General features: G+C 32.8%; 1 protein-coding gene across 2 annotated transcripts; it reads right to left on the bottom strand.

Annotated features, from left to right (window-relative positions):
* Positions 1-455: 455 nt before the first annotated feature.
* LOC130441446 (synaptotagmin-5) lies at positions 456-27,198 on the bottom strand. Of its 2 annotated transcripts, XM_056775137.1 has the most exons (9): positions 27,099-27,198; positions 17,317-17,508; positions 7,830-8,057; positions 7,481-7,721; positions 6,273-6,557; positions 5,127-5,334; positions 3,924-4,147; positions 2,816-2,970; positions 456-1,566 (listed from the first exon to the last, which is right to left on the bottom strand). In XM_056775137.1, exons 2-9 carry the CDS (start codon positions 17,503-17,505, stop codon positions 1,408-1,410), a joined length of 1,689 nt encoding a protein of 562 aa, XP_056631115.1. In that variant the 5' UTR covers positions 17,506-17,508; positions 27,099-27,198; the 3' UTR covers positions 456-1,407. The 2 variants fall into 2 exon arrangements, with proteins under 2 accessions (XP_056631115.1, XP_056631117.1); XM_056775139.1 differs by lacking the exons at positions 17,317-17,508; positions 27,099-27,198 and adding an exon at positions 14,112-14,377.
* Between the last annotated feature and the right edge of the window lie 692 nt (positions 27,199-27,890).

Raw genomic sequence — 27,890 nt, 5'->3', positions numbered from 1 at the left:
CAAAGTTTTCCGTTGATTTTCTATTCCTACTCTTTACTATTAAAACGAATGAAATTTGAGACTCAAATTAAACTCAACGAAAAGAAATCTAATTCCAAAATGAGAAATGAACAATAATATCGCAATGTTTCCATAATTTGAAATATTTAGAAAAGTTATTTTTAGAATGTAATGAAACCTGTTCTTGTTTTTTAAAAAAACTATTCATTCTTAGTCACATTATGTTCTCAACGATCCATGTTTACTGTTCTAGAACCTCAGAACATTCTCTGTATACGTAGATTATCTATTGAGGGATATTCTCAACAACTAGAATATAAGATCGAATAAAATTATGAACCTTATAAAACAACTGCAAAACAAAATGGTTATTTGTTATTAAAATATACAAATTTTATAGTATTAATGTTATTTTTTGTTGCCAAAGCAACATTTTTTTTATACAAATAAATTGATTTTTCGATGTTTAGGATTGCTCCTGTTTATAAAGAAATATGTTCCTACTTGAACGGCCTTGCAAAGATATTCATTAAATCGATAAAATGATTATTGACATGCTTTAGTTCCAAAGCATGAGAATTCGAGTTTAGTCTTATTAAATTTGAATATATTATGTTGGTATTTGTTGGAGACTGTTGATCCCATATCTGTAATTTTTGGTAACTATAAATGAAAATTAATCGTTCTCTTGAAAAATGTGTTTTTCGCCTAAACACTTTGAATAGTATTTTATTCCCGACACTTATGTTTTTTTGTTTCAACTATCTAATAGTTATTTCTAAAATAAATGCAAAAGATGTAATTTAAAGTTACATGTAACCAAACCTTAAATCACACTAAAAAATTCATTTATCATATAACTTGCTTTGAAAATTTCAAACCCTACTAGGACAATAGAAACTAGCCAATTTCAGAATGCGATTTTTTCCGGTCAGAACCTAATTACTTTAGTAATCGAAAGTTTCCTACTCTGATAATGAAGTTACACCTTCGATAACTAAAAAGTACTTACATCCATGTTATAAATAGGTTGTGGCAATTCTTTTAGCCGGAGAAGGCAAAAGTTGACAGTAAAGAACTTTTATGATTTCGTTGGAATATTATTAAAAGTAAATAAGCAAAAATATGTTTATCAATAACCTTTTTTTGTTTTTAAATACCCTAAAACGATGTTAATCCATAGATTTTCTTGATTGTAGAGATAAATATAGTCACTGTCTTTATTAAACAGATTTAAAGAGTATCTTTGCATAAATAAATAAGTAAATATATTGTACTGATAATTGTAAAAAGTATATTATATAATAATAAAAGGTATTACAATTATCACGTTGTTCATTCTAACCCATCAAAAAGAAAAAATGTATATCTTGAAGTTGATATTTACCTCTCGATTGAGCATAAAATTTACCTCACTGTGTGCCAACACGCGATGGCTTTTCTAGGACTCTGCGTCATATCTATCCAATGATCCTTTTCAGGACCACTCTCTTTTGGGCCTATTGTACAGGTACCGATTAATGAATTGTTCACTATTATATCGGTACCTTGATCGAATACTGATAACTGTAAAATAAAAATTGTAAAATGTGTACCGCTGAAAACCTAGTCACATTGTAATCTATTATATATAGACTCGAGCTAGAAATTGAATCTATCTTTAGTAGAAGCCCGGATTTTATGAAGTAGCAGAGTGGATCATATCAAGCAAAGTATGGTGATCTAATAGTTGCGTTTACTAGAATTTACTCCAAAGAAAATTCACAAAAATTTGCTGGGTACATTAGGAAAAATTTCAGTATCGTATGTCATATACTGTTGAGAATTGATCAAATTGACTGCTGACCCGACCTATCCCAACCTTGACCCTATCCTTACCTGGATGTTCATGTTAATTTTTAATTTAGTTAAGTTGGCAAGCACCTTTTGATATGTTCACGCGACATCGAAAAACCGAAAGGCAAACGTGCTCCAAATTGTAAGTATTGAGCAACAATCCGACGATTGTTTATCAAGAGTTTGGTTAATCAAAATAAGTATTGTCAAACGATTCAAAAGGTATGCTCAATTAAGCTTTATTTATTAAAATCTTGTCAACACATGCCAAAACTTTGTTCATTAATTTTCTTTCACAAAATTGTAAGAATTGTAAACAAACAAATTGCTTTTATATTAAGTCCTGAATTGTAAAAGTTAGATACTGATTTTTTTGTACATTGACAGGTACTCTGTTCAATAAACTGAACATTTTGTCAACTTTGGACTTCATCATTTCTCAACAAAGAACCCAAACCCACTGAAAATAAGAAAATATACAGAGGAACATGCTGTGGATTGCCAACAAACATAATCATACACACATGATTTCATATTGGGTACTATGAATATTAATATATGTACATATGTAAATTGAAAATGATATAATGTAATATAATAATGCATGACAAGGAGTGGACGCCACCGCCGGAAAAGCTGAAGATGTAACCTTCACCAGTGAAGGTCATAATAATAATAATGATTTAGGATGCTGAAAGAATAATTTTAGTAGAGTACCTGTGACAGGAGCCACAATTACAGATACTTATTATACCAATTTACTTCCAAAATAACGTGAGACGATAAAAGAAAAACGCAGGGGTTCTTTTTCATCAGGATAACGCACACATTCGAAGATAGAACAGAGATATCAGTCCTTGTATATGAATTTCGAATTTTTTTTTGACTTTTAGGTATCAAAGGAGTTAACTTAACTTAAGTGTTTTTGAACGATTATAACATTTTATTCCTTTTCTATTTTGTTTAGTAAATCTCTTACCTCGATAGCGGCGTTGTTAACATTATTGGCAGATAGTGTGAAAGTTAAAGCTTCGTTCCAAACAGGATTACAGCTACCCTTTTTTGTAGCTGTCTTTTTCTTCTTAGTTCGTTTACCGTTAACTATCAGGTACACTTTAACGAAAGTTTGAAGATCTAAAATTATATGTTTATAATAATACTTACATCGTAACATTGCTATTTGTTAAAAAAAATCAAAGCTCGAAATCATTAAATATCAAACGATAATGGGAGAATATTTGTTATTTTTACAAAGAAGGCTAGCACTGCAGCTCAGGATTTCGTTCTGTCTGGACATAGAATCTTACCATCACCGCAAATTCGCTAGTTGGGTGTTGAGGCTGGAATCAATGTCTTGTTATAGTCACGTGGCTAATTTAGCCAAGGCAGCTTCATAAAAACTTGGACTCCTTTTCAAGACCAAAACGCTATACACTCCGCAATAGCTTTTAATCCTCTTCAAGGTCCAAATTCATCCATATTTGGAATATTGATCGCACATTTGAAGCTCGGCACCCAAGCATACCCTCAAGATACTCGACTCAATACAGAAGACAGCAATTTGAGTTATGGGTGATCCAGAGTTGAGGAGAAACTTGGACATCTCAGAGCATAGAATAAAAGTGATTAATCTGACTCTATTTTACCGATACTGCTGTCGCAAATGCTCTTCCGAGCTGTCTAATATACGCAACTAGTTCACCTGCAGACGTCCAGCCCAGAACTTCAATTTATCAGGATTCAGTGAAAGCCAATGGAATCAGCTACCAAGGCACGTCTTTCCCGAAAACTACAACCTATAGAAGTTCAAGATCAATATCCACAAGCACCACTCGAGGGTAAAAGTGAAACCTGCTATTTGAACAAAGTGCAAGTTGACACAAGTGAAGAGAAAAAACAAAGAACTACAATAAATACGAAAGTTAAGAGGTAGAGCATGAGAAAACTCAATATAAGAGGAGTATAGGAATCAAAAGGATTTGAAATAGATAAAATGAAACTTGATAAGACTATATATTAAATTAAATTAATTAGAAAACATGAAATAAGTGAGAAAGGTTATTTTAAAAAGTGTTTATGAGTATTACCTGTACTTCCTTTACTTTGGGATACGAACAGATTTCGAGCTTTCAACAGAACGACTGTTAATCGTTCAGCAGATGGTAAATAACTTAAAGATACCAAAATTTCTTGTGTATCTTCTCTGGGTTTCTTGTTTCTCGTTATTTCACCCCATATTTCCACGCTGTTTGCAACGTCAAATTCGCTCATAACCATTGACACTTCGCCAATGATATCGTTTCTAGAAAATCTACAAAAATGCATAATTTGTTCAACGACAAAATGAAAATATATCAAAGGGTTATTTAATTATAGTTCATTCCACAATTCGTTCTTATTAAACTGGATAGTTTTTCATTGTCATTTGGAGATTGAGTCAAAGAAATACCCCAAATCAGTAAACCACTATGAAAATAATGTTCCCAAAGTAAATTTAGTACAATAGAGAAGATTTGAAAATGATGATGTGTAAGAATTAAGTAGAGAAAGCACACAGGCGTCATATTCAACGCGTCGCGTCGTTTGCTTTTGTGCTTCATTGTGTGTTTTGACGATCATTCCTTATTCGTGTTTCATAGAAAAGTATTCTTTAATAATATAATATAATAACCTGTAAGACTGCTTAAAAATAGACTGAGTGATCAAAAAGTAGAAAAGAGTCAGCTTAGGGACGGTAGGAAAGTCCTCTTACCTCAAAAGCAAAGGTGAATATGTGCAAAAAAGATATTCGAAAACTAAGTATAGAATCGTAGGGTTCCGCTCAAAGCAATTCAACAGATATAATTGTATCTTTCTCATTTGAGGGAAATAACATTCCAACGGAAGCAACTATTCAAATTTGACATGTGGGTACTTCGTCGTTTATGAAACGATGTGTTGAGAAACTTGAAAAATAAGTCAAAGGCTTTGTTCTTGATAATGCTCTTTCCGAAAATAAAAAAATTGTTAAATGAAAAATATTTTTTGACATCCCCGACTTTGAGAATGTCACGACAGAGCTGATGAGAGTCATTTCCAAAGAAGCCTTAAGAAATGTTTCTAGTTATTGATTCAACGTTGGGTTAAATGCTTGGCTAGCCGAAATCAATACTTGAAAGTAGATTGAAACAAGTTTATTGTTTCCATGTTACTCTAATAATCTCATTCAACGTATATTTTCATGACCCTTGTAATTAGATACTTATTGTGATAATAAATAATTGATATTATTATGACTACCAGTTATTTACCTATCATAATCAAAAACTTGTAATACAAGGGTTTTCGATTGTAAATCCTCATGTGATACGGGGAATTTGAAATGTTGATCGAATAACGGATTCGGATCATTTCGGCAAATATTTGTTTGTCGCTTCCTTGAATCCACTTCCGGTGTAAGCGTTAGGCGGACGTAGGGGTCGTTAAATCCCCCTTGGTCACTACTTGCTAAGTCGTGAGCTAAAATTTAGATAAACAAAATGTTAAAGCAAAGATTCTATTTATTCAAGTTGTGATTCTTATAAGCTAACAAAGATTGAAACGTTTATTGCTTATCCATTATATCTCCGTCGCTTACTATTTGGTTGGGGACAAACTAATTTCCGTTTTGTAGTATAAAATGAAACAATGACCTTTTGCCATCTATCTTTCAGCTTCATGATTGCGCGCTCATAAAATTTCTGGCCCTTATCAGCAAAAAACTGAATCAGGTGCAATTGAAGGTCATCTTTATTAGTGACCAAGTTTGACCATTCAAACTTCGAAATAAATGGTGGACAGATGATGCCAGATCAGGGCTGTATGGAAGCTGTGGTATCACTTTCCAGCCAAGCTCCAATAGTTTCCCACGAGTTGCCAAATATGTGTGAGTCCTTGCATTATCATGGTGGAACACTGAATCTTTCCGATTTGACAATTCTGGTCATTTTTCTTTTATTGCTTCATCCAGTTTTGGTTTAGTTTGGTTTGATTTGGTTGTCATGGTTGACACTAAACATCATAATTGAACACTTGGTTCCTTGAAGGCAGATCAAAAAAACAATCCCACGAAACTGACAGCATGAGATTTTTGTGTTTTTCTTTCGGTGCATATCTCACACATCTCAGCATTTCTTTCAATTCTTCTTAAAAATAATATAAAACTGTGCTCTTGAAATAGAATTAGGAAATTAGGACGATGTCTCATTTTTTTGAATTCCCATGGGTGATCCACTCATCTACTACAGATGTTACTGCTCATTAAATTCTGGAAATGGGAAACGAGCTTCAAATGTTAAACAGCTCTGATAGAAAGCACATTAAACTTTGTTGTGGTTCTGAATATGTGAAATATATTGTAATCTTTCGATTATTATCTATTTTCAATGATAATTTGAACAGTTTGAGCTATAGCTTACCTTCGATGAGATGTACTACTAAATCACTTTTATCAAAATCATAAGACAGTCGAAAATGCAGTCTTCCGAGACTTGGTGATGATTTGGGTGAGCCGATAAACAATGGCCCGTCCTTTCTCAAGTACAAATCTGGCTGAATAGCCCCTAAAGGACTAGCGGGAGGTGGTACGGCCGATGAATCTGGCACAGTCACCGTTCGGTGTATGAAGAGTGGTGATAAACACCTCCCTAGGCCGGTTCTTGGTGAGGCCGGTACAGGAGAGTTGCAAGAACTCGTAGACCCTCCTATAATAATAAGACTTGAGATCATAGAATAATAGATATAATAATGCCGATAAATTTCATTCACAAATTATTCTCCATATCAAAATCACAAGTTGAAAATTCAGTAATGAAACCAATTTTATGGTGTAATCTCAAGCAACGCGTCTAGATCAAATTTTTGTGTGAAATTGAGTAATTCAGCGACTTATGATAAAGCGTTTGGTGATAAACTGTTTGGAACAGAAAGATTGCATTATTAGTTGTCTTTTTTCAATTCGACCTTGGAAACATGTGCCAAAATTATCAGTGGCTACCACCAAATGATTCAAGTGCAAAAATAAACTTTTACGAACAAGTTGAAACTCTACTTCTTTGACTGCCGAGGAGTGGTATATAAGGAGTTCGTTCTATCTGGAGAGATTGTGAAGCAAGTAATCTATCATGAAGTACTTGCGACAGATATCGCAAACAATTTGCAAAAACGCACCTTGCTAATGCAGTTTGAGTAAAACGCACTTTTCAGTTTATAGAAAGGGTCCAGTGTTAACAAAGCAGCCCTAGTCACATTGTGATCTTTCCTCTCTTCCAAAATGAAAGCGACCGAGAAGGAATACATTTTAAGTCTATTGAAGATATCCAGACAGATTGTGATGACGATGTTGTCAGCGCTTGAAAAAATAAGTAAAGTCGAAGTATTATTGCGGAAGGGTATTACCTTAAAGGAGAAAATCATGATTTCACTGATATTTTTATAATAAATAACTTTTGAAGCATAAGTATCATTATTTAATTGTCACATCGTTTCTATGACTTAAACAGTGTGTTCAAGTTACGAGCCAAGAATTTGCTAGCACCTATACAAATATTTGTCATTCATAATGAACTTGAAAATTTATTATTCATAGCTTCTGCCTGTGCTATGCGATGAGTCACTCTCCATTTACCTGTTAATGAAGCTAGACTAGATTGTGAAGGAGAAGGTGTTCTTATTTCTGACAATGCGTGCGCTGTGCCTGGTGAAGAACAGCGAATATCTAACGACGCTGCTCGTAGAGGTGATGGCGATCTGCTTGACGTACGCAATGGGTAACTGGACGTATGAGTAGCTTCATGGTGATGGGGTAACGTAGTTTTTCCATCGGGCGCAAAGGTTCTAATTTGGGGAGAAGAGCCACGATGTCCTCCCTAAAAATAATTCATTATGAAACAAGTGGGCAATTGATATAAATGTCATGTTTCTACACGGATTCACTTACTGTAAGTATCGGAACTGTTCAAATTATCTAAACATACCTGTTTGGACGCAGTACTATCTAAGCTACTCTGACTAGATACACTTGGTGTTCTGCATAGTATGGGTTGTCCAGTGGGATAAGATTTCGACTGGTGTTGTAATGGTGGTGGAGGCACATGTGCTGAACACACTTCCAATGGCGTTTTTAAGATTTCGGCTGTTAGATCTTGTGCTGATGAATGCTGTAAGGGCTGAACATTTAAATGTTCTTTTTCTAGATTGAATTCCTGTAAAAAATTTCATATTTCACCGGTTATAAATGTCTCTTGGCCTGTTCATTATAAATTATCCACTCTTGTACAATTCTTATTATGATGTATAGGAAAAACATGTTATAAGAATTGCATGGTTATTAGTGTATTTTGCAAGTTAGCTATTTAAAGTATAGTGGCGTTCTAAATTTAGGGGGTTACATAAAAATAATAATTTCTTCTGAATAGGACACTCTATATGGCTTTGTTATTGCAAAAATATACAATACATGTCTGAAAATCGAATATCTCCAGTATTTCAAATATTTTTTGTTCAAGTGCTCACTGAGTACATAAGATCGCTATTTTTACTTGAAAGAATAATATACAGAGGGAGTCCTCAGTCCTAAGTTAGGTATGACGTTCAATCCATTACATATTTCCCATTTATAGTTAAAACTCTCTTATTCAAGTGCAAGACAGTCGTGGACAGTCCTTTAACAACTAAATGAAGCTAATTTACGGCATTTATCCGTGGAGCATCTCCATTTACTTGTTCAGGGAAACACGGAAACTGGAATTACTCAGATTGTAGTAAATTTTTGTGTATCGCTTGAGTCCAGGTCGCGAAAAATTCTGCAGATAAAGAAAAGGATTAATCTCGAGCAATATTGCTAAAAGAATAAGCTAGAGAAAGACTCAGCCCTGGTTTCAATGGTATGATCGTCAAGTTTGATTAGTAACAAAGTCACTTTTTTTTAATAAATCGCTCAATATGGTTTATTTGAATGAAATGCACAGGCTTAAAATTTTATTAATCAACAAACACGAAGATAGAGCGAACAAATATTCTTACCATGATGCAATTAAGCAGTTGTCAGTAGCACAAAGTACAAAAATTGTACCCTCAAACAATTATGATAAAAGACTGCAGTTTATCGACGAATGTTAGAGTTAAGACCATACTCAATGCATTACAGAAACTGAATATTTGGCAGGTGATGCAGGAAATAAAGTTTTAGGACCAAATGATTTTAATCAAACTTTGTAAAGAATTTGACTAATTCATTTCCTAGCCCTATATACGCTAATGTCCCTAATAGAAACATCTGGTTCTAACAAAATGGTGTGCTTTCTTGTAGCGCAAGACATCTCGATTTATAGTACAAGGGCCGTTTTTTTTCAACCTCCGATCGCTCCGAGCAGGAGCTACGAGGGCGGAAGAAAGTGGGCATGCGCCCTAGGCGACTGCAAAGCTCACGCACTACACACTCCACCATTGTTGACATTCAGGCGGCAGTCGGCGTTGTGCTACAGCCACGTAAACATGTACTAAATTATTGATGATCCCTCCAAGTGTGAATTACGAAGTGTGATTCGTTTTCTACAGAATGGAAGCCACAGTGCTACAGAAATCCATCGGAGAAGGAGTCGTGTGTATGGGGAAAACTTCATGAGTGATGGATGGTGTTGTGCGTGAATGGTGTCGAAAGTTTAAAGATGGTCGAATTGATGTGCATCATGAAGGGGGTCAAGGAGGCAAATCTGTCGTTTCAGATGACCTGGTTCAACGAGTTGACAGAATGATTAAAGGAAACCCCAGATTCGCCATTACTGCTTTGTCCACGGAATTTCCAGTAGTTTCAAGGTATGTAATAAAATTATTGTTTCACATATTTTATTCATTTACTGAATAGCCTCAAAATCTTCAGATTATTTGCATTTCTTTCAATAAAGGGACTTTGAAAAGTTTAGAAGAGGAAAGCACGGAGTGGAGTGTAAGTTAATTTCGTTCCAAGTCATTAAAAATGTTTAGACAGATTTAAACTTATCTCTGTGTAATATTTTATAGCTTGGACAGCAAAATTTAAACAGAAGACGCTATAAGTAAACTTTAGACGTTTGGATATTTTGGAAATGTTTGTTATTTTCTTTATAAACACCGTACGGACAGCGTCGAATTGTCGGCCCAGAAATGTATCATTTTTGTCCTAAATACAGATAAATACTACTAAAAATGCTTCGAGGCTATCAACACAACAAAGAAAACAAATAAAAATTTGAGTCTCATAAAATAAGACGATGTTTGTGTTGAATCGATCCAACTAAACTGAATATCGTGAATTTGTATATTTTGAAACATGAAAGTGTACAATGTCGCTTTATATCGAACAAGTCCTTGGAGGGAAACCGAATTCGGAGTGGGGGAGGTGGTTTGCATTAAATTTTCATGAACAATGTCTAGTTTTGAGCACAAACAATTTTCTGCTACATCGAATAAATCTACTCATAAAATATAGCTGTAATGGAGTTTTATTTCTCTCCATTTCCTCGAAAATAATAAGCTTGTCAACTAATTTCTGAGATTTGGTTTAATTATTCTTCATTATATAATAAGTAGCAAATATATTACAATCAAATGTACAGTATATCAATAACAATCAATATTGAAGTACAAATTTCCAAAACTGCGTGTAAAACATTATTTCTTCTCTTAGGGTGCAGTTCTCAGTAAAACAATAAAATTAAAAATGGATTTCATCATTTTTTGTCAAATTTAGTGCCACAGTGTAAAAATATGTCTATAGATAGTCAGATCAAAATAAAAAGTTGTTGGTTCAATGAATCGCAGAAGATGTGCAAAAGAAACTTACTAATGGAGAGCTAGAGAAACTAACAATACATCCAAATGTTTTTTATGCGATTTAATTAATATTAAACTCAATTAATTACGAGATTTTAATTCAAAATGTCAGAAATTGTAGCTTAAATTTTAGCCACTAAAAGCCAAACTAAGAAGAATATGCCTGATATGGTGGCAACTTCGCAGCCTAAAGTAATTCAAGACCTTGCCACTCTTCTTGGTCCTTTTAAATAATCTACTAAAGAGATGTTACGTTCGCACAGACGAAGAGGACAACAATTTCCAGATCCAAGACCAGCTCAAGCATTACTAGAAGTTAGCTCGTCGTTTATTTGGTGTAGGCATTAAAAATGAAAAACGCTTAATTGAAATAGAGCAGAAATTCCAATCTCTGGCAGTGTTACCAATGAACTAAAACAATATTTGGACCAACCATTAATCGATCGAAACTTAGACCTGATAGAATTTTGGGTGGATTGTCGCTATTTTACACCAGTTTCCTCTGAAATAGCTTTGAAATATTTAATCCATCAGGCTTCTTCTGTATTATCTAAAAGACTTGATTCAGATGTTAATTTAGCTGTTCAAAATAATAGAAGCAGGTTAACTGGAGATCATATTAAAGAGCGAGTACTTTGGATGTCTATACCAGATGATTACTGGTTTGAATAAAGTTCAGACTACTAATTGCTGCTCAAATTTTCATTCTCTAACATTGTTAAAAACTTTCTTCTACAACTGTGAAAAATATTATTTGTCACGGCACTTTGCCCACACAACATCCATTTATATGGAGAATCAGTAAAAAACGACGTAAACCTAGTTGGCTATTGACAACTTTGGATAGTTGACACAATTGTCAGATTATACAAGTTTTTTTAAATTCTTAATGTAGTTTTTATTCGTGGTTTGACGGAAACCGCAATTTCCTTTGAATATTATTTTAGTAGGACATAATTATATTAATTTATAATAAATAATATGGTTACTAACAGTAGTGACGACTTTGATAATACTCCGTCAGAGATATCGAAAATAGCAGCAAAAGCAACTTTAGAAATTTATTGAATGGAGAAAAAATACAAAAATAAAATCTTTTTAGGAAACTGTACTTTTGGTATACTTTGAAGAGTTGTCATATTCAATGATGCGAAGTACGTACAGTATAAAAAATAACATTGATATAACCACGTATCGGAAATTACGTTCGTTTTTAAAATAAAGTCCGAGAATTACCTCCCCAAAAATCACAAAGGTGTCACTCGAGGTCCACGATGGCAAATAACATCAAATTGTACATATTGACAGCAGACCAATTGAAGAGATTTTTAAACGAAGCTCCAGACGAGGAATATCTACTAATAAAGATAAATTTATTTAAAAGGAACTATTTGTAGAATTTAATTTGATTTTTTCCTTGAATTAACATAGATTTTTCTAATTAGTGGGTTTTTCAGTAGAAAAAAAGAATTGAATAATCATTAAAGGTAAGTGTGGCAGGGGCATGTCGTAGAGAGTGGTTGTGGAAGTTAAGAATCGATAATTTAGAGAATTTAAATTCAGTTTTACTTGTGAAATTAGATACACGAAAACAAAAAAGCCAAGAGCATTAACAGTAACGGGAGAATTTTAAGAGATATATAAAAAAATATGCTGCTCTTCCACCGCCAGAATAACATTTCAAACTTTTCAAATTACCAACACGAAAAATGTACTAGACACGTACGATTAATTGGTATTAACAAACTCGGTAATATGGCTAAAACAATTTTTATTAAATTAGAAAATCCCCATCTATACACAGGTGACTGCTTCCGACGTTCTTCGATAACAATTTTAGTAAATGCAGGACATATTAACCGTAAAGCGCCATGGAGGATGGTAATGCAATACCGTGACAGAAGGATACGTCTTTTTGAAAATAAAATTACCGTTGCTAGTAAAATCGTCAACTCCATTTAAAAACCATTCGAACCCTTTACAGAAATTGAGACAGAAAATACACCGTATATGAACGATCAACCCTCAAAATCTAAAATTAACATAACAGAGAATTTTATTAAAAAAATGACGTTCCAGGTTTAACTATACAAAATTGTAAAAATTTCACAAGCAACTACAATTTTAAATAATATTATTCAACAGTTAAGAGGACACTTTAGTATTATTTTGGTTTTACTAATCATGAAAATAAATTCCATTCCATTACTTTTATTCTTTCAATTTGTGCAGTTGTAGAAAATGTACAGTGTGCAACATGTGGGAAAAGTACTTCCACACTCGTGAGAACAGTTGAACTCTTCCCACTTGTTACACAATATACTATTTTTTGTTAATAATAAATAAAACTGATAAAACTAAATGTGTGTACATAGTTTTTTAACCTTAGAATAATTTGACAACTTTTTATTAAACGATTTACCCATTCTTAGACTTCAACACTCCTATCGAGTGGGAAAAATCACCCAAACAGCATTTTTGTGGTTTTCAACTATACTTTTACGAAGTCTAACGTCGTAGCGTATCAAAACTAAAATGGGCTCCAACTTCGGTGAAGAACGACGGATGGGCAGACTGCAAAAATCTACAGCCCAATATGTGTAAAAGTTTTCATTCGAGGTCCGCGACGACAAAAAATATCTAGTAATAGATTTTGGAGAGATGCAACGTTGTTCACTTTATTTTTATGGAAGCCATGATTTGGATGTGTTGTTAAAACGAAAACGTGATTAAACCAACTGGTTTTCTTTTTTCCTTTGACTGTTTCGTCATTACCTCAGGTGAATTGATATACAAAGGAAACATAATATTCTAACAACATTCCCGCTGATATATATTACCTTCAATGAGTGTAGTAGTAAGAGAATTATGAAGTGTATCACCTTTTCCGAAACAATTCGATATTTGAGTCAAGACATTGAAGGCAACGAGTTTTTTGAAAGGTTTAATCATCAAAAAAACTATTGCAGGTCGTTTTTCCCAGCGTTGCTATACTATCTAACCGGACGATGTCATAACGTTTCTTAAAAACCTCTTATTTAATGTGAAATCTATGGATATTTACAAATATTTCGTGTGTTACATGAACTTGATGAACTTGAATACTTGTATTTGTCTTTGCCCTAATTTCAAAGTAAAAGATAATATAGTAAGATCCAAATAGACATTGATTTAAATTTACGATAAATTTAAGTAACTAAGAAATTATATATAAATTAAAAATTTTCCAAGATGGCAGATTATCAGACTAAACATGTCGGAGTACAAGAGAACCACCTTTCACCGATCTATACTCTTCGGATTGAATTAGAGATAAATAAATTTGGAAATTCTGTTTCTGATAAATCCTAGTTAACCTCAAAAACGCTATATTGATTTTCACTTTCAAATGCGCGTACAGTATTCTGCGTAACAAAATTTTATAACCAAAATTTTTCAAATCGTACCTCTAAACTTCCAGAGCTGCTGCTTTCGTTCTTGCCGTGATTATCGTTTTTACCCAAAAGAGGATGATGGTAATTATTACCTAACGCTCTTTCTTTTGCCGCTCGCGCCCACGATTCTAACCTTTTATGGGTCATCCAGCAACTAGCCGGACTTATTCCGGACATTATTTCGATTAATTTGTAAAGGGGGTTATCAGAGTTACGACTTTTTTCGCTTGTCAAACATGGTATAAGGGGAGCGATTAGCGCCCCAAGACGCCGTTTCACATACTGACGATGGTGGTGGTGGTAAGGACGCAGCAATACGAGCCAGGGTTCAACAGGTTGAGGGGGGACACGCTTCCAGAGACGGCCTGGGAATCGTGAAATTAAAGAAGGTTTGTATCTATTAAGTATGTTTATTTGACTTTGTTCGCGCGTTTTTTTCTTTATGTCCGCTAAATGTAGAATTATGTTTCAATTATTTTTTTACCTTGAGTAAAAATTATTAAGCAGATTAACAATTGAGACACTAGTCTCATGGAATCTCATGGAAATTAATAGAACCGTCTTAATTAACATTTAATTAAGTTTTATACGATCACCACTAAAATTAAGCATTCAAAAACTCATATAAATACGTAAAATTACATTTTTCCACGTCCGTTATAATATTTACGTTTTTTTTTTATTCATTTGCATGTAATTTCTGAATCGGTCAAAAAGCGTGAAAAAAAGTACTGTAACGTATCATTTTTTAACGCAATTATAAAATGTCACACGTTTATTTCTCAATATTCGTTGAAGAAAATCCGTTTTTTGTCTAATTAAAACGAGTGTAGTATTATTATTAGTGATGGAGAGTAATAGTGAAGAAAATTTTAACTACACACCAGAAGATGTTGAATCGGCAACTGCAGCGACTATGAATCTTCTCCCTGAGAAATTATGAGAGCACTATTTAAATGAATATAATTCTCTTATAGATTGGCGTACAAAAAAGGCATAAACAGATTCACAGAAAAAACTTTGAAACTAAATCCAAAATGTGGAAGTCCTCAGCACTTTGGTCGACTTCAATTCAAAACTGAAAGGCACCCTAATGGTAAGGATTTCCAAAACCACAAAATTTATTCATTTGATCCATTTGAATTCATTATTTTTCCGGAAAAGGAAGATCTGATAACAATGTAGATACCACCATAATACCGGCCGTATCAAAGACCCTTGCGTACAAAAATTTAGAAAAATCATACATGCCGTTTCCTAGATAATTGAGGTGTTCCATACATAAAACTCACTTTGTTAGAAAATATTCAGTCATAGATAAAGTATAGTATTCTACTCACGTATAATGGAGTATATTATACACTCGGTGATTTATGCCACTCGTCAGCGCTCGTGTCAGTAAACTTTACACCCATTATTAATCGTGAATAAAATACTATTGTACATTACTTCATTACCATGTATATATTCTGTGTCATCAATTATTATATATTAAAAAATATGATTGTGGTCTCTACTCGGGTTTGGTAGGTAAAGCTAAACTAAACGAAACTCAAATAAAGATCAAGAAATTCTCAATTTAGCTTTCTTATGAATGACTTTTTAACTTTCGACAATAATTTTTAATACGCTCAAATACTAATCCAATGTATAAATAATATTTCTATTTAGAAAAGATAACGTTTGCCAAATATATGGAAAATCCTGTATAATTGTATATTAATAGAATATATCGATTTTTTGCCAATTAATAATTATATATAAAAAGTGTAATTTCGTGTTAGGTGCCATCTGTGCATCAGTTTCAGAACCTTATACGTAGTGAAATCTATTGATTCTATTCATTTTGTAAATATGAAACAAATTCAACTTCAAAATTTGGATCAAAGAGTGTGACTATAGTTTCCTTAAAAAGAAGTTATTTTTCTCATTTACCACAAACTTCTTCAAGTGCCTTATAATTTGATGATGTTTATAATTGCGAATAAACAAGTGACACATTGGACAGTAACGTTATACGAGTTGTTATTCAAAAATACGGTGAATTATTTAAATTAAAAATGAAATAAAAAAGTACATTTTCTATTTTCTGAACGAACTAAAAGTCGTTGTCGACTTTCTTAACATTTTTGTGTATATTTGGAGGTAGAAAGGTTGTTGCCCGTTATCTTAGTGCTTTTAGATCTTTCGTATCAATTGTGAGTCTTTAAAGTAATCATATTATAATCATACACATACTTCTAATTTTTTTAGCACCTTTCACAAACAAGAAACAAAATTTCAATAGTTTCATGACATACACTGCAAACGCCATGTCACTAAAGCGACTAAATACATACTGAAAAACTGAAACTGATTCAAATATGTCACATAAGAGTTCAAAACATACTAATTGAAATAAGAGCTCTAATTATTTAATATACACAAATTCACTTGAAATATTTTCCCATATTTTGCACGTTGCCCTTCATATAATCCACATAAGTAAGAAGACTTGCTTATCGGCATCCATTGCAGTCTTTTCCATATTTTACACAAATTTTTCAGAAATCTTGAATCAAATGCGTTGTGCTTAGGTAGAAAACTGTGTCACGAATATTAAGGGATCAATTCCAACGTAGACACAGTACTTTTTTCTCCTTCTCTGCAGCCCAATGGTACGTTAATAAATTCTAACTGAAAAATTATGAAAAACTACGCTACGTTGCGTCCATATACCAACCAAACCTCTAACCTTAAACTTTGGTGCTGTTACAGAAGGAAATGGTTGCTTTTACCACTCTCTAAACTGTTTCAATGGGATATCTTCTGCCAGAAAATTATTCATGGGTTTATATGCATTCGACTTTCTGTTAGAGTGATAATATTCAATTGAACTTTTTTTCATTAATTTTGATTTTTTTTGCCCCAAAAAAGCGCGAATGTAAATTTCGTAAGCCGTTCCTCACAATATTTTTTATTTTCTATTGACATACGAATATTTGTCCTAGAAGTATTTTTCACGTTAGATTTATTATTAATTCATATTCACCACGTATATTTTTGGCTCCAGTTCTGTACCAAAAACTTGAATAATCATAATAAATATTAACAATTTATGATAATAATGGATTTGTTATTAGAATAATAAGCAAAATAATATTGGAAGCAGTGAATTGTGGCGTATTCTGAAGCGCGTTCACCAAAATTTGAAAAAAGTTTCTACCAAAATACTTACGGCTTTGATAAGAGGATAATACGGTTTATTGAACCGTTCAAGTGTTGGTGGTAGAGGCATCTGGTCTAATGAATGCCACTCTTCAGATTTCTTCTTCAAACTATAATATTTATAAACGACTATGGTCATAGCAATTAGTAGAGCTGTTCCTGTACCTAAAGCAGCGCCAAATACTGCAGTCCCCACCATTTTCTGTAATTGAAAATGCTCTTTCATATAATTCTTTGCGTGCAGTGAACAAATACACTGACAAAAACTAGACTAAATTCATAATCTATCCAATTCTAGTGGAATAGTGAAGTAATTACACCAATACCAACAAAAGGCGATAAGGAGGAATATAAAAACTATAGAGCCATAACATTTCTTAACATTACATATAAACTACTACCAACTTAATAAATAGTCAAATTATACGCAGAAAACATACTGGGATACTACCAAAATGGGTTAAGACCAGGACGATTCTCAATTAACGCAATCTATACAATAGACCAAATAATACAAAAAACACGGGGATTAAATAGAGAATTATATATAATATTTATATATTTTAAAAGCTCGTTTGACTCAATAAACAAACAAAAAATGATAGGAGATCTAGAAACACCATATGTACCCAGAAAATTGAAGATATTAATAAAAATTATATTACAAAACACGTAAGCCAAAGTAAGAAATCTAGAAAAACTTACAGAAGAAATAAAAATTCACAAAGGAGTCAAATAAGGCGAATCGATCTCTCCAATTCTCTTTAATATGATTTTAGAGAAAGTAATGAGGAAAGCAAAAATAGTATAACAAACCAAATACAAGCAGGAACATAAGCAGACGATGTAACAATATTGGCTAATACATTAAAAAGAACTAATAAGGGCAATCAACAAATTGGAAACAGAAGCAGGAAAATCGGTCCAAAAATAAACCAACAAAAAAACAAATACATGAAGAGAACAAAATAAGAAGGAAGAAGAATGGATACTACAGAAATACGTATTTAAACATTTGGACATAAGAATAACAAGCTACTCAAACACAAGAATATTAGTATAAAGAACAAAATAAAATTATAAGACCAGTGATTGAGTACGTCATGAAAACAACTGTCATAAATGAAAAGAAAGAAGAAGATCTGAAGATAATCGAGAGAAAAATATTGAGAACTATACTCGGACCAAATATTATAGGAGATGAAGAGAGAAGATTTGAGAAAAATAAAGGAATAGATGCAAATCTGGGAGGAGAAAATATAATAAGGTATGTAAGAGCCCTTCTTCTTCTTCTTCTTCCTTCTTGTATGGTAGGTTTAAAACCTGTTTCTGCTTCAGTTTCAGCCTCCTGGATCCAGATAGTCACACCATCCCTTGCAATACACACTAGTCTTTCTGCTAATGTGACTATTCCATTCTTGTTTTCGTTTTAGTACCCAGTCATTTACATTTTCTACCTTGCACGTATTTCTTATGTTTTCACTTCTTTCTTTGTCTAAAAGTGTTTTCCCTGCTATTTTCCTGAGTACTTTCATTTCCGTTGTCTCTAGTTGTATTTTTGTCTTAGTTGTATCGGGTCTTGTCTCTGCTGTGTCTGTCATTATAGGTCTAATTGTTGTTATTCTGCTTTTTGTTTCTTTCATAAGATGTGTAATAGTGTTATTGAGGCATCCTGCTACTTTATTTGTTTTGACGACCTGTTGTCGCATCTCGTTCTCGACATCTCCATAGTAGCTCCTTATGTCTATTCCCAAATATCTAAATTTTAGTACCTGTTGTATTACATGACCATCAATAATAGAAATTGATATGTAAAAGTACAAAGACTAAATTGGGCAGGACACATAATGAGGAGGAAACGTACAGAAAGGGATAACACAATGGATACCTCGATAGTCAAGAGGAAGAATCAAATTGAAGAAGACAGCTAGAAATAGTAGACTGGAAAGCCAAATGCAAAAACAGGAAAGATTGAAGAAAGCTTACAAACTAAACGAGTCTAACAAAAACTCTAACATAAAAGAACAAGGAGAGTATACGACCCCAATAAAGGGATATATAGACGCAAAAGCGCAGGCCTTAATCCAAGAGATTGAACCGCATGATGATGATGATAAAATATAACTGCGTTCTACTTGTTAGCTCTTGATCTTCCCCAAAGCAAAAATGGATTGTACTCGTAAAAGCCGTATTCCTGCTTTATATAATTTCTATGGAAGCAGCTTTAAAATCAGAGCAACTGTATTCGCAATGTTCCATTATGATACTGAGTTTCATTGTTGCTTGAGGGTGCTTCTTGAATAATAACATGAGTTATGGCTATGAAATTGTATGAGCTTTTCAGTCCTTGTATAATGCGTTCAAGTGAGTAGCATGTGATACTACTCGCCTTAACGGATTTGCAACAAATGCTGAAGCTGTTGATACGATTGCTTGGTATAATTTTTTGTATAGAATGACCTAGATATGTCAGTATTATGGATTACTCTCCAATCGTCATTTCGCAGATACAAATTAAATTATTGGGAATCCCAAAAATATCAGTCAAGTAATAACTAATTTATTTCCAAATTTCCTTCCAACTTCATATCTTTTCATAGTAATTTTTCTTAGAAAACTGAGCAACCAACTAACAGTTCAAAGAATCACTTGTTATATTGTTGACAGCATTTGTACCTGGTCTAATCTAGGACCCGAATTTTTTGGTAGTGAATACTGTCAATATACAGTACCTCAAGTTAACTATAAAACGATGGCGACCAACCACAGATCGTGCACCATCAGTAGAAACAGAAAGGATGTTTCTCAGTGATATAGTTGTGTATACAAAAAAACGTTTCACAGCCGGAGGAATCGGTTTTCCACTGGTGTCAGTATATAAATTTGCAACAAAAAGCAGTTCATTGTACATCTTTAAGAAATTGAATATATCTTTATAAGAGAACTTAATTTCTAAGTAGTGTAGAATCTTCTATCTAGAAAGAGAATCTGTTTTTCTATAAGGAATGTTTCCTACGTTGCGACCCATCTCTAAACTGTATTATTGTCTAAAGAAATTATGTTCTTCAATTGTGTTGGATGTTAGTTAAGATATACTATAGAACCATGAAGGTCTTGCATAAATGATGACTTAAACATCGATCTTAGAAATGGCACTTTTTCTATTTTTGCCATTATGTAATTTTTAGAAATACTTGAATGAATACATTTTCAAATATGAGTCATATCAAGTGTTGACCTTATTTAACAGGGACAACTTGTATATATCTAATTTACATAAAAAACCAACTGTAGGGACCATTATTACACATATTTTTCGTTTTATCAATCGACAAGTTTAAATAAAAATCCTATCGATGTACAACATCATCGTCTATTTCAAATAAAAGAGTTTTTTTGTTATGATATTAGATAACGATAACATGATATGAAAGCCATAAAGTAGAATCAATACTTTTGTGACATCAGCAATTGACACACATGGGGTGATCTCGTCCTCGGATAAATTTGTAGTAAATAATTTCTCCTCTTGAAACGTATATCAGAAGCACCGGGGAATAGAATCAATACCGTCATTTCCATATCTGTAGTTCATTTCATACTCATTTTCTTGTCAAAAGCTGTAATATAGAATTTCGACAGAAAAAATGGAATGAATAACATAAAAAGATAATGATACTCAGTCTAAATGTGAAGCCAAAAATATGGAAAATAAATCTCTCATCATATCATCATAGAAAGAAAGATGTAGTTATGATTGAAAACAAAAAGAAGAGGAATGGCGTGGAGTTGTGAAGATATATGCTAGAGCAGTCTTGTGGGCGATTTGAGATTTATTAAAGGCAAAAACTTAAGCTTGACGATAAATTACATTACATTAGTCCAAATAAAATGAATAACCAACTAAATACTGGAAGATCTACGTGAATAACCTTCAATGATAATACAGCTAACGAAGATGTTAGATTCTTTACGTGTAGTAAACACAATAATGAAAAAAATTAATTCATATGCAATCCTAGGTGTTTTTATGAGCAATAGCAACATTATCTGATGATTATAATCATTTAATTCATTAGAAAAACTATTAAGATTCCAATAAAACGTTTCATTGTAGTAATCTACAAAAGTATCTGAGTTTACGAGAATATATTGAAAATTCTTAGCCTACACTAGAACCAAACAAAATTTCAATGTCAAAATATTTTATTATTCAACATATTCTCCTCTTAATTGGATATATTTGTTCCAGCGAATCGGCAAAGTCTCTAGACCTTTCAAAAAAAAAATGTTTCTTCTTGCTCTGCAAACCAGACATTTACAGCTTTTATTACATCCTCCCCTAAATTACGAATTTTTTACATAGCAGCATGAAATTTGTGTGCAGGGGCGTTGTCCTGCAAATACAAAACACCTTTGGATACTTTTCCGCATTTTTTCTCTTCAATTTATTCCCGTAAAGTGGTCAGTAATCTCCATTATCCAAAAAATCAATCATGATTACTCCATGACAATCGCAAAAACTGAAATAAGAACTCCAGCAGATTTTTGAACACGAAACTTCTTAGGTCTTGGAGAACCAGAGTGTCGCCATTCCATCCATTGTTGCTTTGTTTCTGGATCGTAGAAATGTACCCAAGTATCATCCACGTGAACTATATGATAAACGCGTTCGTATGAAATATTCAGTGCTTCAAATATTCGTTTTAGGCCAATTCGACGGTCTGATAAAATCGTGTCATTAACTGCATCGATATTATTAAGGACTGACACAGAAACTGGCCTTCCCGATGGGCCATCATCTTCAATGGAAAATTTACCTCTTTTAAAGCTTACAGTCCAATTTTTCACGTTCGCATACGAAGGACATTGATCACCAATAGTATTAAGCATACCTTCGTAAATCTGCTTACCTCTTAACCCTTTTAAATCGAGGTACTTGATGATGGCTCGATACTCCAATATTTCGATATTCACAATTTCGGTGGACATCTTTTTTCATTTAATTTATTGCGTAACTCTGGTTTACTATTTACACGTCAAACATTACACTTACACTTCTAATAAGTTATTGTTCGTTGCTATTGTAACGCAATATTTTGTTTATGCATGGAACTGATCCTGGCTAACTAGATATCAATACATCCTCGTAGTTTAATCTGCTTTATTATGAACGGTATCTAATGTCAGGATATATTTTTGACATTTAATTGTACAAACGACACTCAAGAACTTTATGTCAATATTTTTAGAGTCACTGAAAGAAGCCTTAATGAAATTCGGAGGTTTATGATTAGTGGTTAATTAAGCAGCTAGATCACACGCACTATATTCACAACACAGATAAAAAGAGATATCAACGTTAGGAAGAATGTTTGACATTGAGAAAGGCTACTATACTATCGATGAATAAAGTGTAGTACTTGTGGATTAGGGTTTTTTGAGAGTGTCTCTAAAGAAATGTGGTCTATTTGAGATCTACACAAAACTTGATCTAATCGTTCTTCTTGGCTAGGAGAAAAATGTCTTTTGATTGTAAATAATATAGTATATTTCTAAAATGATAAACTTGATAAAATATAGAGAAGATAGAAGAGAGACTGAGCGGTTAAGATATGGAGGAAAGCAAATGAAAAAACAGATTCATCATCTTATAAAATCTGGAAACGTTAAAAGAAGAAGAAGGAAGAAAAAGTAAATTAAATAATGCGAAAGGAATTCAAGGGATCATCATATAAGTCCAAAGTAGAAGAATAACTAATTAAAAGCTGGAGGATCTATGTAAATACCCTTCAGTGACAACATCGCTCAAAGATGTGAGGTAGTAAGATGGTTGCGGCATTTTGTAACGATGCCGGAAAATTTATATACAAAAGGTTGAAATGAATAAGAGAAAGGTGATAAAAGAAGGAGAGGGAGTAAAGGAAATAGTTGGATCATTGTTAGAAGATATTATGGAAGTAAATTTCTAAAATGATAAACTTGATAAAATATAGAGAAAATAGAAGAGAGACTGAGCGGTTAAGATATGGAGGAAAGCAAATGAAAAAACAGATTCATCATCTTATAAAATCTGGAAACGTTAAAAGAAGAAGAAGGAAGAAAAAGTAAATAACATAATGCGAAAGGAATTCGGGGGATCATCACATAAGTCCAAAGGAGAAGAATAACTAATTAAGAGCTGGAGGATCTATGTAAATACCCTTCAGTGACAACATAGCTCATTATTGTTAGAAGATATTAGAGAATTAGAACCGAATTAGAGCGCAAAAGTATAGAATCGGAGCTTGTTGGGAATAATCGTGAAATCAGGTGAAGACCGATGAGAAAAGAAGAATAAATCATGGCCCTTAAAAGGCTGTACTACTGTGATTATATATGATTATATGGGAGAATATAAAGTTTATTATCTTATGCATCGTCTCATATGCAATAATTACAATGCAAAATCTGCCTTTCGAATTTCAATTGATTGCATTATAATATCATATTCATCTAGAATTATTCTGTGAATTTTGCAATTGAAGTTCTTCCTTCCCTTAAACTTGGAATAATCATTCACGATTTCTATTCAGCCGAAGATGCTCTTCTAACTTTTCGTGATGGTTTGTTCGGTTCGTGTTTCTATCAATTCCAGTATTCCCTAGTTCTGGTGTCATTTTCTTTGACGCGTCAAATTTCCTCAATTTACCAACGAATTCTTGTTAGCACTGATAGCACGCAATTAGAAAGTTTTATTCTTACTTCTAACAAAATTTTAATTTTATAGTGCTCGTAATTATACTGATAAAAAACATGAAACGTGTGAAGGAAAATTAATTATGCGAGGGTTGTTATTTAAGTTTTGAGATAGACAAATAAAACAAATATTTATAATTAGATACGGCTTTATTGTTTTCCAAAATATTCCCTATTTAGATCAATACACTTTTGCATGCGTTTGAACCAATTGTCGAAGCGTTTTTTCCATTCCGATTGAGGTACCTCTAAAATATATGATTTGAATGCATCAACCGCTTCTTCGGGTGTAAGAAACGTTTTCCTTGCAAGTGCCAATCAAGGACGGTACGGCGGATGACCCATAAATTCGATGTTTTTACTGTTTTTATTTGAGCTGATGTGTGAGAACTCGCATTTTAGTGGTGGATAATGATTCGTCTTCTGCGATTGGTTTCTCTAACTTTTTTTAATATTTCTGTAAAACTAATGCTGGGGTACTTTTCAGAATTGACTATTTCGAGTTGCTTTAATGGAATGGTGGCAACTTTTGCAGTTATTTCGAAACAACAGGCACCCATTTGCTTCGAAGTGCATCATGCGCGAACAACTTTTGTTGGATTTGGCTCGTCTTGAAAGACCTTTACAGTCGATTGTTGTTTAGTTTTAGTTATATGATCTTATAGACGTATTTTAAAGCATCGCGAATTTTTTCAGAATTCCTTCGCACCAATTAACAGGACCTTTTTTAACAGCGATTGTCAAAATTTACCCGGATTTAACCGAAGAAAAAATCACGAACAGGAAAAGACTTTGAGCCGATGAACAAAATATGATTATCAGTGAGTTAGTTACATTATTTAGTATTTCAATAAAAGTTTGCGAGGCTATTATGTAGTAGAGGTTTATGATAATTAGCATAAGTATCCTGGCCCGCTTAATTAAGTATCTTTCAAATTATAATCAAATAGCTACGTCATCTTATTTTGGAAGAATAATTAAATCATTCAATAAATAACAAAAAATCAAATTTTTATGGATACTACAGAAATAACTGATGGTTGATAATCATAATTTCATGGATAACATGAACCATCACTATCGGTCAGACTGATGCGGAAAACAATTCACCAAAATTTTAGGGTCGTACTTGATGTATCCAATTTCTAATTTCTCCTATGTTATTGATAGCATTTGCAAGACCCATGAACATAAATTATATAATGATTTGAACAAGGAATGATACAATTTGAAAGCTGATGCTAGAACTAGACAAATTCAAGTGGACGATACAACCAAACATGTCATTCGTCGTGCAGTGGATGAATGTTTTATTAATGCATCTAAATGTTCTTGATTTTAGGTCTCTCCTGTTTTAAAATTAGTTTTTTTAATAATTTTTGGAAAATAAAATTTGACATTCCGACTTTTCTTTATTCTTTATTAAAATATGATATTGACACTGACAATTTGTTGATGTTCATGATGTAGGTGATCTATTGATTAATATAAATTCGCAAATTGTCTGTGTCAATATCATATTTTGATAAAGACTTGAAGAAAAGTCGAAACGTCAAATTTTATCTTCCAGAAATTATTGAAAAAACTAATTGTAAAACAAAAGAGACCTAAAATAAAGAACATTTAAATGCATTAAATATATCAAAAGGTCTAAGAAATAATAAATTAAAGAAATTGAATGTTTTATTAGAACAAAATCACCAGCCGTGAAAAAACTTGTTTTCTCTTAAATTAAAATATATCAAGACGTGTTTTGTTGCATGCTTCGCATGAGATAACTTCAGGTAAATAAATAGAAAAGGGAATAGTATTCTTGATGACGCAAAAAATATTTCAAAGGTCGCATAGTTTGGAAGAGAAGATAGAAAATATACAGATGAAACATATACCGTGATTATGTTAAACATCGATCCAGGATTTGTTATGGAAACGCTCCATACTACCACAGGCATGTAGAACACTTACCAACCACCCAATGGAGAAAAACCTTTCTTGCCGATTGGCTTGTAAATTCAATGATCCAATATTGAAAATCAAATTATTAAACTTAGTATAATGTCAAGAATATTTGAAATATGTACTAGACGAAATGGCAAGAGGAGGAGGCCTAATTGTACGATTGCCACCCCACCACTGTGAATTAAATCCGTTAGAACTTATATGGGCTCGAATGAAAATGAAGTAACAGTGAATAATAATAATATTAGATTAAATAACGTGAAAAATCTACTTGGAAGTGCCGTCAACAATGTAATCACACAATCGTGGATAAAATACATTAAACATATAGTAAACGGAGAGCAGAATAGTGGAGTCCTACCATAGTGCTACAGATAAAGTCGAAAAGTAAAAAAAAAAGTTATAGAGACTTGGGAGGATGGTATGACTGTTCTATGGAAGACCTAGATAGAAACCGTTCGGAATTGGAAATGAAGAAGCCATAAAAAGGAAAGAATTAGGAAATGTGGAGTGAACAAGACAATATAAAATGGGCAATTGTTTAGTACATTGAACGGAATGATATTTCTTGATATTTAATAATTCATTTACTGTTCATTCAAAGAAAACCCCAATCCAAGTCGATAAAGTGGATTGTTTATTCTAAAAACATTGCTCCATAATTTTGAATTAACTCTGTAATCACTGCTTTAATATATAATTTATAACGTCAAAATTATTCAAAAACCATTTCATTGCTAGGTTTACTCGAAATGATCACATTAAAGAAAACTGTTCAAATATATCAAAAATTGAAAATAATTGAGATACTACAAGCGATATTGATATCGAAGGGAAACTAAAAGTTGATGAATAATTGAATCAAACGATTTTCTGTATAGTTAAAAAAAGGGAACTTGATATGAATACTGAAAAAATTTTGGATGCAGCGAATAAATCAAATATTTATTGAACTAGGATAAGTTGTACTGCGTGTGATGAATGAAAAATTATTTTTAAAAATTTGGAATATTTTCATAATTCTTTATATGTACATATTTTTTATGAAAATATAGTTTTCGCACATAGAACATCAAGCTGACATGAACTACGTACCAAACTTCAGTTTTCTTCAAAAATAAACGCTCAATTTACTCCAAAAAACGAGTAACAGCTGTTACAAGTTAAACGATGTTTACGATTTAAACGCGTAGCTGTCGAATCGAAAGACCCGGCGAATTGAATGAAATCAAACTTATCAGCCCCCATGTCATCGTCGCAGTTCGTCCGGATTCGTTTTTATCTCCCTTCTTTCCGATAATCGTAAAGGAAAAATACAAACGCACAGGTTGAAATTTTTCTTCCTTTTCACTGTCAAGGTTGTTTTGAATTGAAAAACAAGTTATCTAATGAAAAAATACTGTCAAAGAGAAACATATTTGACGGAATTACTTTTCTCATTTATATACGGAGCGCAATGTCAGGCAATAGAAGTACGAGGTCAAGGAGAGGTAACAAACACTCATAAAGGTTGATTTTAGTTGAAACTTCTGTTATATAATATTCATTTACATTTCTTCCATCTCTATAAGCCTGTCTATTGTCATCTGATCTTCTAGCTACTTCTAGCAACATTTTCTTCATGCATAATTATGATAGTCTAGCGGTCTAGTCAACTCTTCCATTATCGACTGATTATTTCTCTTCACGGTCCAGGGAATTCTACACATTTTGAACCGTATGAAGAGATTGAGAAGACCAGCATTTGGACCAGATCCTTTTTAGTGTTTTTGGCTATCTGTTCCATATTTTAATAAATACCAGTAGTGTAGTTATTATCGACACAGATATGTAAATATGTTTATCCTGAACCGACATTTAGTGCTCCGCTGCAGCAAATATAGTGGT

Source organism: Diorhabda sublineata, chromosome 3, assembly GCF_026230105.1.
Source record: "Diorhabda sublineata isolate icDioSubl1.1 chromosome 3, icDioSubl1.1, whole genome shotgun sequence".
NCBI lineage: Eukaryota > Metazoa > Arthropoda > Insecta > Coleoptera > Chrysomelidae > Diorhabda > Diorhabda sublineata.
The sequence above is the reverse complement of the archived record's forward strand: the minus strand, read 5'-3'. Positions and strand labels throughout refer to the sequence as shown.

What these genes read in the sequence shown, in the direction of transcription:
- LOC130441446 (XM_056775137.1), bottom strand. Translation starts at nt 17,505, where the DNA reads ATGGTGGGGACTGCAGTATTTGGCGCTGCTTTAGGTACAGGAACAGCT. An exon ending in ATAGTACTGCGTCCAAACAG is followed by an intron (nt 7,722 to 7,829) that starts GTATGTTTAGAT and finishes AATTATTTTTAG; the next exon opens with GGAGGACATCGTGGCTCTTC. An exon ending in TAGTCTAGCTTCATTAACAG is followed by an intron (nt 6,558 to 7,480) that starts GTAAATGGAGAG and finishes TTATTATTATAG; the next exon opens with GAGGGTCTACGAGTTCTTGC.